General features: G+C 46.3%; 1 protein-coding gene across 1 annotated transcript in view; it reads left to right on the forward strand.

Annotated features, from left to right (window-relative positions):
- LOC135385862 (uncharacterized) overlaps positions 1-19,013 on the forward strand; it is a 170,533-nt gene that overhangs the window by 120,875 nt on the left and 30,645 nt on the right. Inside the window, exon 4 of the mRNA XM_064615433.1 lies at positions 18,689-18,949. Within this exon, the coding sequence (XP_064471503.1) occupies positions 18,689-18,949 (261 nt within the window). The remainder of the gene's footprint in view (positions 1-18,688; positions 18,950-19,013) is intronic.

Below are 19,013 nucleotides of genomic sequence, written 5' to 3' on the forward strand. Positions count from 1 at the left end.
GGGAGACCACAAAGGCCGGTTCTTCCTCTCGCGCATTTGGAACAAGGTGTTAGGGTGAGAAAGGTGGAATGAATGGAGACTGCCAAGGCCACTTAATGTGTCAGTTTGGAAGTTTATGAAGTTTGAATTTGGCTGAATGTGTGGGTTTGAATGGGGTTATCATGAGTCAATGGGCGTTTGAACGTGACAAACACGTCCGCCGTCACTCCGCCGTCACGAGACAACTGCCATCATGAGCGATGCCACAGCTCGCGTGGCTCAGTGTTTGGCGTGCTGGCCATGTCACGTCGAGACTGGGAGGTACCCGGGTTCGAATCCCACTGCCGGCTGTGCTGTCTGGGGTTTCTACTGGGTTTTCCTCAGACGCTTTCAGACATATGTCGGCACAGTTCCTTTTGAAGTCGGCCGAGGATGCACATTCCCCCAGGCCGTCAGTCGTGACGTTGCCCACCTCTGTGAGGTCGACAATGGCGAGACCTTTCATCGTCACCACATTAAAGTCGTCTACCTTAGGTAGAGTGTAGCTGACAAAACGTATGTGGCCGATGGACGGATAATATAATCAACATGGAAGGTCGTCTACTCCATAGCGGCTAAGGCTACATATATGCTAAAGTAAACGAATAAGCATAAGAGAAAACGAGTAGTAAAAATAAACTGAAATAAAATTAAACTGAATATGTTAGAGGATCAACGATAACACCCAGTGAGCTTGAACTAGCACAGCGTCGCTGTCATGCACTGGCGTCATCGAATGGTTCTGTAGCATTCGCTACAGTTCTACAGTGTAATGGCAGAAGGGCAAGGGTGCAGGCCAGCTGGCTCGGGTTCCAATTTTTCTACAGTATAAAGTCTGCGTCGTGAAGCGTACATTAGAAGTAGTTTTGGCATGTGTTGCAACGTGTCTGTTTTTGCATGTTCTTGCCTGTTTAGGTGTTTTTGAGGACCTAAATACCCGTCTATTTTCATAGTTTTTAGCACGTAAATTTCCAAGTTCTACTTATAAGAGGAAGTAACGTTGTTCTTGAATGCCTAAAACGGTGGGGAAACAGAAATGATTTGAAAACCGATCATCCAAAGAACCAAGCCAGTCATCTTCCAGACCGAAGATAGAATAACTATAGGAGCGAGAATGTGTCGAGCATGTGGGACGGAAAAAAAAATAGTCCCGGAAAAGTTCGTCCCGGAAAAATTGGTCGCGTGGCGGAAGAAATGGTCCCGCGTGGTTCCATGCGCCCAAAAATACAGCAGCGTCCTTGTGGTGGTGGTGGTGATGGCGAAGGGACATCTGATGAACCGGATCATAGCCAATCAAGTGCTATCATTCTCACTCCTCATTTGTTCGAAATTGGAAGACATGCTTTTTTAATTAACATTAATCTTAATGAACAATAAATGCTGCACGCCATTTAATGACACACACACACACATACATTGGATGATGATGGGGTGGGCTATTCACCGCCGCTGAGGCGGTACACTGCCCTATTTCGCATTGGGGGAGGATGAAGGGATGATGATGTGGCTTTCAAAGAGCCGTCGCCAGACCGCTGGAGCACAAGTACTCCGCCAGAAGATGAAGGCCCTGCGTCTGGTGAGCAGCGTTCGACCACGGACCGAGGATCTTCGCTAGGTTGAACGGCCGCTTGTCAATGCGTTGCATAGAGAGTTCCATAAGGGCACGCTCGTGGTGGTATTGCCCACAAGCCAGGATGACGTGGCTGAGGTCGCCGTGCACTCCACAAGTGGGGCAGAGGGAAGACGAGGTGGAGCCGAGACGGTGTTGAAAGGCAGGTGTAAAGGCAACGTTGAGGCTCATGCGGTGGAAGAGAGCTAAGTTAAGGGGCGCGGTAGTCGCGGAGGGAGGACGAGAGAAAGCGTGGGGTCTACTTCAGAGAGAAGGGAGTGAGCTATGTCGTGTTCCCACTTAGCCTGCATCTTGGGACCGGTGAGTGTCGAGAGGAGGTGTCTTCGGTCGCCCGACGACATCATTATCGGGGAAAAAGCTGCGTGTTGATGGGCGTTCAATGCGACTCTGTCTGCTTCTTCGTTGCCGCTGATACCGACATGTCCGGGAATCCACTGCAATACTACAGTGTGCCCTGCAATGGTCGCCTTCTTGTAAGCTTGCAGGATGTCAAAGACAACAGAACCGAGGAGTCCACGTATCCCCAAGTTGGCCACACACTGGAGCGCTGGTCTTGAGTCTGTAAAGACGACCCAGGACTGAGCTGGACTGGCTGATATTTTTTGCATAGCAAATAGAATGGCGTAAAGCTCGGCACACGTAGACGATGTTCTGTGAGGAAGACGGTGACCACAGGAGACTGACTGAGATGGAATGGCAAATGCCGAGGACGATCCACCCCGAGTAGATGACCCGTCAGTGAAAACTGACGTTGACGCCGTGTAGTTGTCGTTCATCATGCCCAGGGTAAGCTGCTTGGCGACACACGGGGCTGTATCCCTTTTCCTTCCATGCAGGCCAGGAACAGTTAGGCGGGTGACTGGGCTTGACAGAGACCATGGAGGGGCACTGGGAGCCACTGTCTTCACTACGAAACGCGGGACGCTAGGCTTCAGCTGAGTCATCACCGAGCGGACATTGCAGTGTTTGCGCCTCAAGATCTTCGATACGAGCGGGTGCCGCCGATGATGGGATAAAAGGCGGAGGAAAAGTCAGCAGGTCTCACCGTAGCGAAGAACCTCCAGCGGGGTGTCCCTCGCTTCAGCAATAACTGCTCGGGTCTCTGCTGCGCGGGGGACGCCGAGGCACACACGAAGGCTTCGCGCCAGGAGGCACTGCAGCTTATGATCTGAAGATGCCGGCAGGCCATTAAGCACCGGCAAACTATACGCGAGGGACCCTCGAGCCAAAGCCCTCTGGACGGCCAACAGAGAGCTCGTGTCACTGCCCCATCTCATGCCTGTCAAGCGACGGATCACTGCAATCCAACGGTGGATCTTGATCTCCAAGCTTGCAATATGCCTCCGCCAAGAGAGCCTAGCATCAACAGTGAGACCGAGGAACCTATGGTGAGATACGTGCTTCAACGGTATGCCAGCGACGGAAAGCTGGAAGGGCCTCATGTTCCGCCTTGTAAAAGGAAGTACTACTGTCTTTTCCGTCGATATGTCTAAGCCCGCCAGTGACAGGTACTGCTGGATAGCATCGAGAGCGAGTTGGAGGCGTCGCTGGAGGGCAGGACGGGATTTACCGCTGGTCCAGATACAAATGTCATCAGCATAGATGGAGATAGCCACTTTCCTACCGACGCAACCTCGAAGGCCAGCCATAACAATGTTGAATAAGATGGGGCTCAGAACACTCCCCTGGGGCACCCCATGGGTCAACTCGACGAAGTCTGTATCCCCCTGGCTTGTGCGGACGAACAGTTCCCGTCCATGAAGGAAATCAGTAAGCCATGAGAGAGCTCTGAAAGGCAGGGCGGCATCAACAAGGCCATGGAGGACAGAAGCGTGGCTGACAGTATCGTACGCCCGCCTAACATCGAGAAAGGCAGCCAGCACAGTCTTCTTGCGCACCTTTGCGTCTTCCACAGAAGTGATTAGATCGAGTACCGAGTCTATTGCTGCTCTGTGCCGTCGAAAGCCTGACATTTCTTCCGGGAAGACGCGGCGATGTTCGAGCCACCACTCCAGTCTAGCGAGTACCATGCGCTCCATCACCTTCCCAAGGCAGCTAGTCAGGCTCACTGGTCGAAAGGAGGAGAGCTGCGATGGTGGTTTGCCTGGATTCAATAGCGGAATAACACGTGCGCGTTTCCAACTGTCGGGTACTTTCCCTGACCTCCATGATCTATTAAATACCTCCAGCAGATACTTCACACATTTCTGATCAAGGTTGCGGAGAGCCCTATAGGTGACGTTATCCGGCCCAGGAGAGGACCGAACCCGAGACAGAGGCAACGCGCTTCTGAACTCGGCCAGTGAGAAATCCATATCCATGTCCGGGTCAGTGACTATGGGCGCAGCTTGAATCCGTTCGACTAAGGTAGTCACATGGGAAGAAAACCACGTTGTACTTGCAGCCCTCGAAGGAGCGGCAATGGTGTTGCAGAAGGCCTGAGCCACCTCTGCTTCGGACTTTGAGGAGGACCGCGCAAGAGCACCTAAAGGATGCTGGTTCGTGGGAGGTTCGCTTAAACTTCTTGCCACTCGCCAGATCTTCGCAGGGCTGTCAAAAGATGACAACGATCCGCAGAACTGCCTCCAGCGCTTACGATCAATCGCAGCCAGCTCCTTAGTGACTGCCTTGCACGCGCGGCGGGCTTCTTGGGTGTCTTTGAGCAACCCAGTTCGACGAGCTTTGCGCTTGGCGCGTCGACGGTATGCCCGCAGCTGCTCAACCCTAGGGTTTGAGCCGAGATGTCCAGGAACGACTCTAACATACTTGCTTGATGAACGAAGGGCCTCCTCGATGCATTTTGCCATCTCGTCTGATGAGAGGTCAGGTCGGGTGCTGGTGGAACACAAGGCCCGAAAGGCTGACCAATCCGTTATTGTTACAACTTTATGCCGTTCTTTCTGAAGAAATTTTTGAAAACCAATGAAAATGGGAAGATGGTCACTTCCCCGACCGTCCAGGCCAACCGCCCACGACAGGTACCTGGATACATCCTTTGAGCACAGAGAGAGGTCTAGAGAGTCTGACCGAAAACACCGGCCGAGGAACGTAGATGACCCATCATTGAGAAGATGCAGTCGCAGATCCTCTATAACGTCCGCCCAGATTTTGCCGCGGGTGTCAACCTTTCTGCTACCCCACAAGGGATGTCGACCAACTCGTGGAGTGGTAAAAGTTGTTTGGATTTCTGTAAAACGCTAACAACTTGGAGCAGTGTCAATACGAACTTGAACTGGAGAATCGCAGCAAAAATTTTGAACTACAAATGGTAGACATCGATGCCAGCGAACTTATAATGGAATATCGTTTTGTGTCATTGAGAAAAAGAGAGGACGCCAAACAAAGAGATGCCAAACAATTTTTAACGTACACGTACAAGAAAGCCTCCAGGGGGTATATCTGAATCCTTGCATTTGCGTCAGGATTCTATTTTCTGACCACACCAGCTACTGTCGCTGACGCTAAAAAGAGCCTCAGCACAATGAAACTGACCGATCAAGAATATCCGGCGCTCAACCATAAGATATGTCAGGCTTTCTGAGTTCGTGATCAACCGAAAACATGATTATCATATCTCTAGACTATGACGCATTGATTAACCAACTTGCGAAGAACAAGGCTCGAAAGAAGGGTTTTGCGCAAATGTTCACTGTAGGCCTATGTATGCATAATATAAACCCTATATAAGGCCTATGTATGCATAATATAAACCCTATATAAATATCGTATTCCAGCTTCTGCACTGTAAGTGAACCCGGACATATGTTCGGAGGGGGCCACGCTCTTTGTTGCTACAGCCTACAGCGAGTGGCTTTCGAGCTAGAATCAAGTGTTTTGTCCTAGGATGCCTCCATGTCTATGAAAATAAAGCTCAAATTGAACTCCATAAACTAGAAGGCGCTATTCGTTCTGGCTACATACAAGCAGGACCAAGCTATTACATAAACTTCAAACTGACACATTAAGCGGCCTTGATAGTCGCCATTCATTCCACCTTTCTCACCCTAACAAAAAAGCCGGAGTTCTAAAACAAAGGAAAAAACAAAGCCGGAGTTCTAAATGCCGTTAACCTAAGCAACATTTAACTGTGCGCAACCCGCTTGCTCGCAAACACATTCCTCATGCTAACCCACTTGTTTGTGTCCAAGAAGCTGTCCAAGGGCCCATGTTGTTCACGCTAGCCCGTTCGACAACCTGATAGGCTTTTCCGCTCTGACACATAGTGACTAAACATGCCATACATGTTAATCCCCCAACCCTTTGTCAAATAATAATTGATTTCAAGTATTAAACATTTTTGGCAAATAAATAAAAAATAAATATATGACATTTTTCGATGATTTATTCCTGTTGAATGTGGATAAATTTTAACAATGTGTTATTGTTTGTAATCAACTGACCATTGTATAGGAGAAAGAACAGTTTTATTTTATTTATCTGGTGGTGCTGGTGAATCTAAATTTAGTTCTTGCAACGGATATGTAACCGAAGAAGTCCTTCGAAACCTAGATAAGCTAAGCAGGGCAGCAGATCTGTGTACTTTCTCTATTTTTTTCGGATAGCGCGCATGTATAGACTGCAGATGCATACACTAAACGAGCTTGAACTAAGGTTTTATATGCTGTCAATTTAGTATCTTTCGCTGTGCCATGGGAAAATTTCCTTCTTATACCCCTGTCAGACGTACTAATTTAGTGTCACTTTCAGCGAGTACACTTGCAGTAAGTGTCATTCTTTCGGAGTCACACGGCATCTTTTAGTGACACTAAATGCAAAGTACACTTACGATGAAGTGAGTTCGCCAAACTCACTTCACTTTGCCTGCGACAATCAAGTACGTAGCCTCCACGGCAGGGATTGCGTAACAAAAAGCTTATTTTTGGAAAAGGAAAGAAACAACCCAATCGGAATTTATTTTTGGACAAATTTGTTAAGACAGCGCTGATTTGTATAAGAAAGACGTAAAGATTTTTGGCGTGATTTACCGGTACTCTCGTTCACAGACTGCCCAGTAGAGTTCGTAATCCACTTCGCGGCAGCCATATTTGTTGACATTGCACGGTGGTTAAGTGTTACCGGCGAAATCGCGAAATACTCGCAGTGAAGCACTGAATAATGGAAGACAAAAAAGACAGGGCATCGTGGTCTGAGATAGAAACCTATGCTATCAGAACATGGGAGGACCAAGCGAAACGCGAAAGTGTATGCTGACATCGCCTGCCAGTTGCACGCGCAAGACATAGTAAACACCACCAAAGAGGTGAAGAAGAAGATTGAAAATTTGTCAAATAAATATACTTGTGTTGGTTCGCAACAATTATATTTATGACGTTCAATCGACTTCAACTGCGAAAAAAATCTTTATGAAACGTTTCTGGACGTAAGGAAAATGATTTTACGAAGAAAGCATTGCGCACTCCCCGATGTTAGGTGGGATTTCAAGCTCGCCCATCGTTATCACCATGACTGCTTAGTGACACTTACTTATGCCGTGTAGCAGGAGCCTAGTGCAAGTGACATTACGGGACGGAGTGCACTTCAAATAAGTGACACTAAATTAGTACGTCTGACAGGGGTATTAGCATCCACAGACTTCGAGTGGCTTTCGCGCACATATGGTTATCCCGTTTCAGACCGTTTCCTTTAAATATGTCACCAGCAATGAGAAGGGTGCTCAGAAGAAGCACAGACTATCGGCTGCTCCCAACTTGGGGCAACTTTCTTCAACATGTGTCCTACTGGTTCGTAAATGACAAACGTCTGAAAATAACCAGTGGTCTCCCTGCAAAAAAAAAATAAATGAAAAAATAAATAACGATGATAATAATACAAATGAAAAAAAAAGCAGAGGACACTGATTGTCCGCTCCGTATGCTCGAGTCAAAAGTTACAGAAAAGGAGGTGCGGATGACACAGTGCATGCAATTTTGAACTCCCTTCGAACAAAGGTCTTTCGAAGAAACGGCGTCGATCAACCGGCTTTCGATCAAACGGTTTTCGACCAAGCGGCGTTCGATCAAACGCCTTCGATCAAATGTCGTTCGACCAAATGGGCGGACACCACAGCGGACGTGTTTGCCACGTTCAAACACCCATTGACTCATGATAACCCCATTCAAACCCACACATTCAGTCAAATTCGAACTTCATAAACTTCGTTTATAAAGATAAAAATACACTTCGATAAAAATTCGTTCCGACTACATACAAGCAGAACCAAGCTGTTACATAAATTTCAAACTGACACATTAATCGGCCTTGGTAGTCGCCATTAATTCCACCTTTCTCACCCTATGACCTTGTTCGAAATGCGGGAGAAGAAGACCCGACCTTTGTGGTCTCCCGCCTTTCGGTGCATATGAGCATTCGGATGTTCTGGACGTTTGGTGCTTATGAGCAGCTTCTCCCTTCCTGCTCATTTCCACCAAACGCTCAAAACCACCAACTTTTTTTCGGTGCATATGGGCGTTTTGAGGTTTGGAGGTTATGAGCGTTTGGTGCATATGAGGCACAACCCGGGCAATACATGGATTTAACACAACAATCATACACGCTTCTCTATCTCACAGCGAGCATTATGTTAGCTGTCTTTGATCCTCAAGTGGGGATGGTTTGGCGCAAGATGGCGCTCCTGCTCTCCCTTGGACCTCAGTGTCGATACTCTGAAGCGAAGCTTATTCAGTGACTCTAGTGTATGCCTGTGTATATATATGGTGGGCTAGAAGGACTGGTGAGCCATTCGGCGGTTTTCATATGTACCCGCCGATGTTCCTGCCGAGAGATGGCGCCAAGCGTATCTCGGCGCTATGCGATCTAATCGCCTCTCGCGGATCATTTCAGTGCTACTCGTCACGTGATTACACACCTGCCGTTAACCCATGAGCGTGCCTTTTCTTTGCTCTGCATGCAAAATGCCCCTTGAGTGTCACCTGCAGGAGCAAACGAATGGCACACCCAGATATCAGTGCTGACATTCGTCGGCGCGTCCCTATCAGCCCTCGGGTCTGGGACACGTGTACTTTGATAACGATAAAGACGTGTTCGAGCAGTCGGTTCTGCCTTTGGGTAGTGATATTCGTGATATGTGCTCATCGTTCCCTTCATCTGAGCGACCTTTACCTTCCAGGTTGCGAGGTCCGGTGACGGGGGATTGTGAAAGAAAAAGCGTGAGATATACGTTAACTGCAGCTAACCAACGGAAGCGATAGAATTGCTGATTACAGTCTGCATATGAGCAGTCAGCAGAGGGAAGGAATCCGGAAGACAAAGGGGACGACACGAAAATATAACGATTTATACATTTATTCCAGAATACTGGTCCCAGAAGGAACCTGGGAAGGAGTAGGGAACGTACGTTAATTATATAATATATACACATAATACACTCGTATAGTGGCGACAATTCGAAAGAAACCCGCAAAAGAGACGCAGCAAAGGGGTCCCAAGTTACCTTCGCGAACGTGACGATCGGTAGCACGAGTGTTCTATATACCGGTAGTCTGACCTAAGCAGTAGCATAATGAAGTGTTCTTCTGAGATAGAAGAGGCTTTCTCTTGACTGTGATGCCTATTAAGCGCACGTGAAAATTCCATCTAAAATCGGACGGGACAGCGACCCCAAGATATTTGTACTAAACTCCCTTGCAAGTATACTATGATGTTGGCAAAGCCTTTGTTCTACATATAACAGCATAGACACAGTTTTGTCGGTGTTCAAATTGATTTGCAATTTGTAACACCACTCGTTGATGTGTTCTAAACTGCTTTGCAAAGGTGCGTAATATAAGGCGAGCAAGGTGAGCCATAAGCAAAGCACACAGAAAAAAAAGAAAGAAAAAGAGAGAGAGAACGATCGGCATATTGAGGACGCACGTTCAGACATCCCTATGTTTTTCGGAATATATCGCGCGATATGTTACGCAGTCATCAGCGAATAAATATGCTTTACAATTAATGTTACTTAACATATCGTGCATATAGACAAGAAACAGCAAAAGTCTCAAGACTGACTCCTGTCGTATACCCCAGGTGTATGGGGTTCAATCAGACAGGGAATCAGTCCCGAAGCCAATCCATGATCTTCGTATTATATGTCAGCTTTCTATAGGGTACGTACACGGTCAAATGCCTTGGAGAGATGCAAAACCAATATTTCAATTTGTATGTTATTATATAAAGCAAATACAAAGTCGTGGATGAAATCAAACAGGGCCATGACAGCGGAGCAGCCCTCACGAAAGATATGCTGCAAGGAATGCTGTTACTTGATCATGATGTTAATTGTTTGGAAAAGATGTGCTTTAGCAATTCACAAAAGCTGGAAAGAAGAGAAAATTCGAAACCAAAGTCGGGACTCCTGCCTTACGTATCGGTTTTATACGAGCGCATTTCCATTCGTTCGGGACAGTCCCTTCGTCCAGCGATATCTGGAAAATAATTTTGAGGAATTGCACAGCTTACTCAACGTACCTTCTAAGAAAACCATTCGGAATATTGTCTTGCCCAGAAGACCACAATATCGCGTCCTGAAGTAATCAGTCCCGAGACTTTTTGGACTAGCATATCCACTTTTTTCCTTTGCCAATCTACCCGCAGAAGACTTCTTCATATTTACCTCCCACAGTGGCATAATAAGAAATAGAGATACAAGTGCTGCTTTAAAGTAATGTCATACTAATAATAATTCGGGAGTTTAAGTTGTGCGACAATGGTGATAGATCTATTAGGAGTTTTCCACATCTTCTATATAATCTGTTCTCTGCTGTGCGTCATTTTGTTCCTCTTTTGGTCGATACTTTGAGTAGTCATATGCCAAATTTGCTGGGAGTACGCAACAAAGACGTAGCTATAATATTACTTTTTAGTCTCACTTAATTTTCTCATTTCCTCCTTCAGTGCCTTCGTCAAACCTGAAACCAGGGTTAGTTTCCATCGCCGTCTAATTTTGTTTATGCGACGTTTAAGATGCTAAGCTTCGCGTGTCAGCCATGGTCCTTGAGTGTAAACCTTGTCTTTTTCGTTTTCCCCGTTTTTTCCTTTATCTTTCCTTCCTTCTCTTTTTCGTTTTTTCCCATTTTTTTTTTTTTTGAATAGCAAGTCGGCTCTTTGCCTGACTAGCCTTTACTTCTTTTTTTTTCTTAATAAACATATTACCCCCCTCCCCCTGGGACACGAACTTTCTTGTGGACATGTGTACAGTGGCCTTGAAAAAATTTCAGGCCATATTAACATTTCTCGAGATGCTACAGATCCAGTTAAAATTTGTACAAGGATCTGCCCAAGGAATATCGTGGAATATCTGGATTTTAGGTCTGTTATGCTTAAATTTTATATGGTGCATCTCAAGAACCATCTTGTGATCTGATTGTCAACCAAGTACTTGGCAGTCCCATTTCCAGTGAAGGGTGTTAGGCACCAGGAACAGATCACGTATTGAAGCAGAAGACTCCTGACTTCTAGTGTACCTCATAGCAAAAGGCAATATCAAGTAGTGCATTTTCATTTATGAAGTCTCAAACTCCGGTTGGGGTTTCCTAATTTACACTTCAACATGGGACCATATACTGAACAATCATGACATTATATCCTTAACCGTGTTCAATGTCAATAGGTTTCATTTGTAACTATGTTACACCCTTTTTAATATAACCTGATGATGGCGGTGATGAGGTAACAGAAAAAGATGGGGATATGAGTCGCGACAGAGTCGGGGCCACCCCAGGACGCCTACAAGCGACGAAAATGCAAACAGATGCACATACGGTGAACGGATCAATTGCAAAATGTAGGACAAAGGTCTGAGAACGAGTGAGGGTAGTACGACACAAGTAATATGGCGGGGGGGGGGGGGGGGGGGGCACACCAAGCGGGCACTTCGCAAGTCATAGGGCACATGTATATTACGCTTTTCAACTTGAATCTTTATAATCTATAATGACTGTCGGTTGTGGACCACAAACCCAGGTGGCGAATTTCAACATTTATCATCATCAGTGTATTCGTTGTTATTGCATAATGTCACGCTAGCAGCGCTCTTAGGCCGCTCAGTCAGTGGATAAAATGAGTTTAACATGATGTTCTAGGAACCCTTTGTATAACATCAATTCCATTCAAGCATCTTCGGTTAATAATACAAGTGTGCATTCTTTTCTTCTCTCTCTCTCTCTCTATATATATATATATATATACAAAATAAGGAGCAAGGAAGAAGGAGCAAGGAAATAAGGAATATATCTTTCGCGCTATATATATATGACTCGGTCGTTCTACTGGTCAACAGTAATACCGTGCGTGCAGAGAGAATACTACTGCGGTGCTACAATTTCGTTTTTTATGGCCGATACCATGTTCCTTTATAGTTACATAGGGAGCAAAAGAATTACATAACAACTAAGATGTGCGGCGAGGTACACTGTATAGAAAGCGCCATAGTTTAGCTAAATGACAATTTAGTTGAACAATCTATCATCGGCCTATGTTCCGTGACAAAGTGTTCCCAGCTTCCTGTACACAGCAACTCGATAATCTAGGCTGAAAAGAAAGAGTGAAGAGCAAGAAACCATCAAGGAGGCGAGCTCTCGGACGCAGTAGCCGCCCTTTATTTTGTTTTTCGACCCGGCTGTCATCATCCAACGAAGATAAGACATGCGGTCACGTGCTTCGCAACATTCCGATATCTTTCGCTTGCAGGGATCGTCGGCTAGGCAGGCGTGACGGTAGCAAATGTCACGTGGTTTAGTTACAAAGAACTGCGGATGCTAGTAAACAGTCAGTGCGGCAAACCAACGTAGTGCTGGTCCAAATATATTCGCTATAAAAATAGTCAAGCACACATACACCGTCACACACAGCACATGTTGGACTAGTTCAACGAGAATCCGCTTGGTTCGCAGCGAGCGCATAGCGCCGGAGCTCAGGAGCTTGGCTTCAAAACAGGGGCATCGCGCATTCCATGTATTGAATATGGCGGTAAGCACACCAGTCTTTCTAGCCCACCATAGTATATACAAAGTGCTTCGCGAGTGCAAACATTCAATGTGAAATACAAACTTCTTGTTAAACACGGGGAATGTGTCTTCGTGTTTTTGGGTGAGGCAGTCACGACAGGAATGCAAACAAAAAATAGGCATTTTCCTTAAAATGCGATTTTCGGTGCCGATCAAACACAGACTGCAAGGGAAAAGGAGAACCGCCATCTTTCTTCGCATTACACGCCTCAGTAGACGAAATAGGACTGCCCAGGGCATACTTTAGCGAACTGGGAATCCCTTGCAGTTCCCGGTGAGGGAACATGGCGAGATCGGGAGATGAACTGATAAAAAGCGGGAAATGGGAAGAGGCGAAGTGGAAAGACACTCGCTCCTCTTGTCGACATCAGCGTGCTGCCAGAGTACTAGAGACGCATTCAGCTTTTATGCGGTTAAATCAAGAATCTGATGATTACATCAGGCTATGGTGATGTCCCTTTTAGATCGGGTGGTCTCGTCTGATGTCGCAAAATGCTCTACGGACACTAGAGCCAGCATCAGTCTTTTCTGGTGTTACGTACATCAGCGTGTTCCGACGACATCAGCTGATACATCAGGCCTTTTCGTGTCACATCAGAAATCCTTATATTTACATCAGACAGTTATGATACCGTCTTTTGCATGGGTACACGGAGAGCTCAACAACAAATCCCATGACCTGACGACTGCTTGACGGGATTTCTTTATTTATGAACGAACCTTAGGGTCCCCGGCTGGACGTTACATGTGGGGGAAACTAAGGTATACAATATTTCAATACCACAATCCAGCGGTATCACCACAATCATAACACTAATGGAGTTGGGAAATATGCGCTATAATGTACACCATATTTGTATGTAAGGACAAGTAGAAGTGTAAAAACGTAAGTCTGTATATATGAACAATGGAAGGACGATTATAATTATAGATTGCGCACCAATGCGTAAGATAGTTCGTGTTTGAATGTATGACCGTAGGCGGAAAAACCGAGTTCAAGAACTGCGTTGTATGGCCACTGGGTTCTAGTTTGAGAGAGTGATGCATAGTCGTGGTAACATGAAGCGGGTGTAATAAAATTAGATCGAATACGAGGAGTGATATAATATAGCATAGATGCAGGGTGATATTGTGTCAGCTCCACCCATAGCATAATATGAACTCCATAATGAAGAAAGCCTGAGCTATGGGTGGAGACACAAAAGACAAAAAAGCACGCTTTTTTTTCTTTTTGAACGGTTGTGTCGTGTCTGCTTATGTGTCTCCGCCCATAGTTTAGGCTTTCTTCATTATGGAGTCGAATGTGCATGACATTGCAAGAAGACGTGAAACTGACAACGACGACTGTGCTATCCGCATAAATGCATGTCGGGGACGTCAATAGAGCTTTTAATCGCTGATATGCTAGAGCATGGGTGCCGAAGTGGCGGCCCGCGTGGCCCTCGAGGAAAGAAAAAAAATCCGGCCCAAGCTTTATGAACGGTCGAGGCGTTATCATTGGGCTCTGTACTCGTGCAGTTTATCTTGCGTTAATTAGTGATAGAAAAAAACTGTCTTTCTGTGGAGAAAAAAACTGACTGTCTATCTAAGAGACGTGCGGAGCCGGTTGGGCACATCACAACCACAAGGGCGACAAAAGTAACGCAAAGACAGCCAGAGAACGTTGAACTTTCAACCTTTAGTCATAATCAACCTTTAGGGCCAGTTCTCACTTGGCGACGCCCGTCGTGAGCGGCCGGCGGATGTAGAGGCTCATCTCCGCCGCACCGTCAGAGCGCACGATTTTCATGTTCCCACCACAGTGGCATTCCGTCGTCCAAAGCAGATGAAAAATCAGGAGGCGTGGCCTTTCTGTGTCACCTTATCGGTCGCCAGTATATCGTTCCCTTAGAAGTCGGCCCAAGACGCACATTCTCCCCAGGGCGTTAGGCGTGACGTTGTTCACCTCCCTGAGGCCGACAACTGCGAGCTCTTTCACCGCCACCACCAGGGATTTCCCAGGGGGTACACCCTCCCTGGATTTTTGCAATACCCCCCCTGAAATTGCTCAGGTGACCTCACCCAGCTCGACCATATAGTGAGTCCGGCGCAGCGAATTACATCCTGTACTGTCAAGCTTGGGCTGTATGACCACAGTCATGCAGATGATCGTACCATGCATTTGTCCAAAATCATTTGAAAGTAACTGTTCAATGCATATAGTGCGCGCATATACGAGCAAAAATGTGTGCGGGCACGCACACTCAATGTGGATCATCAAGAACCATTTGCGCAACTCAGTCAAGCGACCTGTTCTGCTTTGTTCGTCTAAGGTTTCCACCGTTGGTTGCTAGGTACTCATTGGGCTTCGTGAGACAGGGTGCTAGTCTTTTTCCTTTGTCGGTCATGCGATTATGCATTATGTTAAAATGCCCTTCATAATGAATCTGTATTCTAATGTACTGTGTTCTAACGTAATAACCGATCTACAAATAAAACGGGAAAGTTGTGCAGATGTCACCATTGTGCCACAATTCCTTCTGTGTCTAAGAAAACTTCCGTAAGTGGAATCTTCACCAAGCATACCCCCCCCCCCCCAGCAGTGAATTTCTGGGGAAATCACTGGCCACCACCACGTCGTTGTTGTCGTCGTGCTAATGAATGATTTCGCAGTTGTCGGCCACATTCCCCAAGAGCGCTAGTCGTGACGTTGCCACCACCACCACCACCACGTTGCTTTATCTTTTTCACCGTAGTGTTGTGGCCCGTCTGCGAATGCCCCCTATTGCTGCCCCTATGCCGCTATTGCTGCTCTCTCAGTGGGCAAACGCTTCGTCACGCATCTCCAACATTTTCTTTCTCAGATGCGCAGAGACGTACTGTCGTAGAGTGTTGGCTTTCTGAATAGGATGTGCACTTAGTTAATAGTGAGTTTTAGCAAGACGTTTTCACATGAACGAAACGACCGATTCGAGTGTCGCGCGTGCGCATTACGAATCGGTGAACGAGTCGGGGGGAGCACGGTTTCGTACGAACTACCCACTCGCGCTGAGTCGTTTCGTTCTATTCGCCGAGCACGACCGATTGACACCGCGAAGCAACATTCTCATTATTTTCGTGCATATGTCGTTTCACCGCCGTGGCTTTTTCTCCGAATTTCGGTTATAATCCCCGTTGTCAAAAATAAAGTACGATAAACTCCGAATTTTAGGAAAGTAATAACTACAAAAATCGTCCTTCGAATATGCCACAAAAAATCAAGCTCGGGAAGATCCGGAGCTCTGCTTACATCTTAGATGTCCACCCATCTTACACCGATAAAATAGCATATATGCAGGCAAGCCTGAGCTTGGGCACAACTATAAGGGCGTAATGTAACGCGTGTGTGCTGTTACGTTACATCCTCATAGTTGCTGTGTCCCTCAAGCTCAGGCTTCGTCATCATGCATCTTACACCCATCTACGTCTTATTTCACTTCCGGCTCGACGAGATGTCAATGATTCTATGTTTATATGAAGGCGCCTGTTGGTGGCCTCTTGGAAGCATCCCCCATTCTTATGTTCTAACGTCCGTAATGGTAAGCCAGTTTCACATTGCCAGGGGCTGATAAACTGGCTGTCCGAAAAATGTGGTATGTTTCGTAATACCACCCCTTTATGTTTGCGCCGTTGTGTGAATTTTTTCTTTTCTTTTTTTTTTTTCTTGTTTAACACTTCCCTCTTTGCCATTGACTGTTTACTATATTCCCATCCTTCCATATTTGATTTCCGACTGTGCGATGATCTGCATCACTATACCACTTTACGCATGATCCTCCTGAGTTTTGCGCCCATACCAAGGCCCTTGTGAATGTTCTTAGGCGCGTAAAGAAGTAGAAATAAGTAGAAACGTCGAAGCTTTGCTCCCAGTGTCTTCTCTACGTTACGTCCTATTACGTAGTTCGGAACTTGAACTTGCCGCATTATTCCTGGCAAGAAAAAAAAATGAGTGGCAGAGGAGACAAACGGATAAAAACCCAATTGCATTCGTTCACGCGACAGTTATCTGATGAGCGTTGCCACGAACTCTGGTACCGATGTGCTGAAGCAAAATCATGGAACCATAGATTTGCCAATTTGAAACTTAGCTGGACTAGCAGAATTCATTAGGTGAAGAATTCGATTTCTCTCGGTCTTTCTCTTTCTCTCTTTTTTGTGACGCTCGAACACGACCTATCTGGGATAATTACCACTAATCATGGCAGTCATTAGGGGAGACATGACGGCGGCCTCGGATCCCCTTCGCATGGAATATTCACTAACTGTTCGCACTTTAAAGGTACTATAAAGCAGTCGAGGTCGAACCTATACAATCAGTATGACGTGAGAGTGCTAGACTCAAAGGTTCAGCACAACAAGTAATATGCGCAGGAGTTTACTCTAATTATTTTTAATTGGTAAATAAAAACGCAGTCAAGAATGTCGGGGCGACGCCTGGTGGGAAGAAGTCCTCAATTTGTCAAGCAACCCTGTAAACAAGGATACCGATAAACAGATGGCTTTCCTGTTGGGATTTGCAAATACTACCTTTTGAGAAAATGTCATTTGTGTGAAAGAAAATAAACAAAAGCCAAATCTTGCACTCAGTAGCTAAACGTCTATACTTGGGCCTTGTTTCAGCACCGTGGCGCTGCTATCGTACGTCGCTCTGTTTGGCCCAGAGTCGTGCGCATGAGAGATTTTCGCCGCCGTACTTGGCGGAGTTGGCGTTTCGTCGGCCTGCTTCGCCACAGTGTTGCCAGTAGATTTAAATTTGCATTTTTTCGGGAGCTATAACGTCTATGTGAGAAAATTTTGCGGCATTTTACTCCTGAGGACGTACACAATTCAGGGCACACAAAACATGAGGTTGCACTTCGACTGCTTTGTAGTACCTTTAAAGAAATATACTTCTTATATTATGTATGTAGGAGTTAGGTTAGTTAGGTGCTTGGATCGAAAGTGCTTCTTTCGAAACTGGAACATCGCATCAATATCATCATTAGACTATTGCAGAGAGGTACTGTGCTGAGTGTTGACAAGCCTCGTTATTGCAAGTTAACCCTGCTAAACTCGTTGTAAAGAATCGTCCGCATCACGCGGCATCATTCCTCGAAATCTCTCATCTGGAAAATATGCGGGAACTGATAGTATATTGATTGACTGTTCAGACTAGCGCGGGTGTTAGCCGGGAGTGGAGGATGATTTCCGCTTCCGGTGTTTCATGGCAGGGAAAATAGCTTTCGCATGATACTATATTCCAGGATAATTTGTTTCCTCGCCAGCCCGTGATTTGGAAGACCAAAATGGTCTAATGCTCTATGGGGGAGGGGGGAATCTATTTCTTTTGACAGGAAAAGTCAGCCAGAAAGGACGGCTTGCTATTCCTCGTTAAATAATTCCTTAGGGGATAGTAATGCTCTATGGATCATGAGGCATAGCTTCCGAGCCATGAAAAGCAAAATGGGGGCCGGGAAATTTGGTGAATTTACTTCTTGTACGTTGTGTGCCTACGAGAAACTTGTACCTGTTTGTAATGTCACCTTCTCAGTCTGCCCTACGCAATCTTACCGCAAAATAGGAAAAACAGTAATTTGGGCGCAAAAATGTTCCAAAAGCCGGGATTCATCACGAGAAAAAAAATACTATACACCGACTTAACTAAACAACTCGTTTGTTTTTTGTTTTTCTTTAGTTGGTTAGCTAAGTCGTGTAAACCTTTCTTGATTTTTAGTAGTTTGGGCGGACTTTCCAATATCGGCACAGTTCCCCTTGAAGTCGGCCTAGGACGCATACTAACCCCCTGTCCCCCACTCTTTCCTGCTGTCCTCTCTCCATCTGTCCAGATATGCACGCCGCTCATACCCACAGTTGCGTCGCGGCGCTAACACGGAATAAAAAAAAAGTTTGGGCGCAGAATCGAAGTCTGTTTCTGCTTCCTGTTGTGTGACAAAGTACGTAATTCAGCAAGAAGTTGAGGTTGCCTGTCGTTGGTTACCACTGTGAATATCTTCTGTAGAATGCCCTTCACACGCAGGTGACTCCAGATCATGGAAACTGGTGTCAGGGCAGTGCCGAGTGGTGGAGTGCCAAGGAGAATACTTGGACCTGGCATGCCGTTGGGCGTCGGCAGCGGGCGACGGGACGCCGGTAGCTACGTCCCGGATGAACGACAGTGGTGGCAGCACAGGAGAAGCCAGACACTCCACAGACGGGCCCACGCAAGAAGCAGTTCCGTGCAGGGCTGACTTCGGGCAAAGTAATCCGGAGGAGCGTGACGTCACACTACGCGTACTGCGTGAGTACTTTTCTCTCTTCTTGAGTCACCTATGAATGTCAACCGTAACTTCGTACTCAGATTA

The sequence above is a fragment of the Ornithodoros turicata genome, chromosome 2, assembly GCF_037126465.1.
Source record: "Ornithodoros turicata isolate Travis chromosome 2, ASM3712646v1, whole genome shotgun sequence".
Classification (NCBI taxonomy): domain Eukaryota; kingdom Metazoa; phylum Arthropoda; class Arachnida; order Ixodida; family Argasidae; genus Ornithodoros; species Ornithodoros turicata.